The sequence below is a fragment of the Pan paniscus genome, chromosome 9 (genome assembly GCF_029289425.2).
Source record: "Pan paniscus chromosome 9, NHGRI_mPanPan1-v2.0_pri, whole genome shotgun sequence".
Taxonomy (NCBI): Eukaryota; Metazoa; Chordata; class Mammalia; order Primates; family Hominidae; genus Pan; species Pan paniscus.
Window position 1 is genome coordinate 57,731,107 of NC_073258.2, and position 2,113 is coordinate 57,733,219.

Here is a 2,113-nt window from a genome sequence, read left to right on the forward strand (position 1 = left end):
CGAGGACCATAACCGGTATTACCACATGAACCAAAAAGAAGCTTCTCACGATGTTTACAGTGTGGGTTTTGAGAATACTTACAGAAAATTTAACTTATAGGTGATTCATATATTTACATTTTTTGCACAATGATTACAATAAGTTCACAGGTTTCAGAACTATTGTTCAAGACACCACATTGAAGTAGAAACAATTTTTTTCTTTTTTCTTTTTCTTTTTATTTATTTACTTATTTATTTTTTTGGAGATGGAGTTTCGCTCTTGTCGCCCAAGTGGAGTGCAATGGCGTGATCTTGACTCACTGCAACCTCCGCCTCCCAGGTTCAAGCTATTCTCCAGCCTCAGCCTCCTGAGTAGCTGGGATTACAGGCATGTGCCACCACAACCAGCTAATTTTGTAATTTTAGGAGAGACGGGGTTTCACCATGTTGGCCAAGCTGGTCTCAAACTCCTGACCTCAGGTGATCCACCTACCTCTGGCTCCCAAAGTGCTGGGATTACAGGTGTGAGCCACCATGCCCGGCATCATTTTTTTAAAAATGTAAAATTAGCCACCCTATCTGGAGCCTCACTATGTCTCTATGGATAGTAATATTCAAAGGGGTTGGATTTTCAGAGTTTCTCTCAGGCTAAGTTAGTTAAAAATTTACCCCCAAGTATGTAAACCCAGTATTTTCATACAGAATTATTAGAAACCAAACAATTTATATTCATAGAATCTCTGACAAATAAAACATTATTAATTTCAACATTAAGCTTTTTATTTTTAAAAACTAAATCTTCAAAGTGTTAATTTTGAGAAGAAACTAAAGTGGTTACTAAGAGCCCATAATATTAAATAATGACTACACTAGGTTTTTCCATTTCAGTTTGTTACCCCACAGGCACTTAGGGATTACAAATAAACACAGGCCTAAACTGCAATTTTACAAAAGGATTTTCCCCTAATCATTTGTTGTATGGCAAGGATTACATCTCTGTTCCGTAGGCTATAGATCAATGGGTTCAGCATTGGGCTCAAAAAACTATAAAAGACTGCAGTTATTTTGGACTCCTCTACAGACTTCTCTGATGGAGGCCTTACGTACATGCAGAAGAGGGTTCCATAAAACAAAGTGACTATTGTCAGGTGGGAAGCACACGTAGAAAAGGCTTTGTGCCTGCCTTCAGCAGAACGGATCCTGAAGATCGCTGCAAAAATGAAAAGATAGGACAGAAGAATGATGAAGAGAGAGCTTGAGAGAGTAAAGCCTGCAACTACAAACATTGCCATCTTTTTGACACGGGTGTCAGAGCAGGCCAGCATGATAAGAGGAGGATCAGCACAGTAGAAATGATTGATTTCAAGGGAGCCACAGAAGGATAAGTGAAAGGTCAGCAGTGTCTGAGAGAGCCCATTAAGGAAGCCATACATGTAAGGCAGAGTGACCAGAGAGATGCAAATATTCTTGGACATCCTGGAACTGTAATGTAAAGGGCTGCAAATGGCTACATAGCGATCCAATGCCATTGAAGCAAGGATGTAAAACTCAGTGATCACTAAGGCGATGAAGAGAAGACACTGCGTGAAGCATCCAGCGTAGGAGATGGTCTTCTGTTCTGAGAGGAAATTGTGCAGCATATTTGGAGTAACATTGGAAGAATAGCAAATGTCTACAAAGGAGAGGTGGCCAAGGAAGAAATACATGGGTGTTTGCAGGTGGGAATTGATCCTGATCAGCAGGATCATGCACAGGTTGCCTGCCAGCGTGATTAGGTAGATGGCCAGGAACACCCCAAACAGGATCTTCTCTAGCACTGGGTCGTCTGTCAGTCCCAAGAGAATGAATTCTGTCACTATGGTGTGGTTTGGGGACAACATCTTCTTATCTCTTGAAAACTGAAAGTGACAAAGAATGTGAGGATTCTCTCTGATCCAGATTTGGCATTTGTTTCATCCATTTATCATTCACTCATTCATCTATTCATCTAGGCACCAATTACTTTTTTCAATAAACACATCAGAATTTCTGCACAACGTTTTCTCTTTATATGTGTGTGTTTTCCATCTCTTTTTGTATCTCAAACCCACACACTTACACACAGGCATATTCTCTATTTCTGTCTCTTACA

General features: G+C 40.1%; 1 protein-coding gene across 1 annotated transcript; it reads right to left on the reverse strand.

The window, feature by feature from the left end:
- Positions 1–914: 914 nt before the first annotated feature.
- On the reverse strand, positions 915–1,862 carry LOC100973450 (olfactory receptor 5M10). Its single transcript, XM_003806078.4, has one exon. It carries the CDS (start codon positions 1,860–1,862, stop codon positions 915–917), a length of 948 nt encoding a protein of 315 aa, XP_003806126.1.
- Between the last annotated feature and the right edge of the window lie 251 nt (positions 1,863–2,113).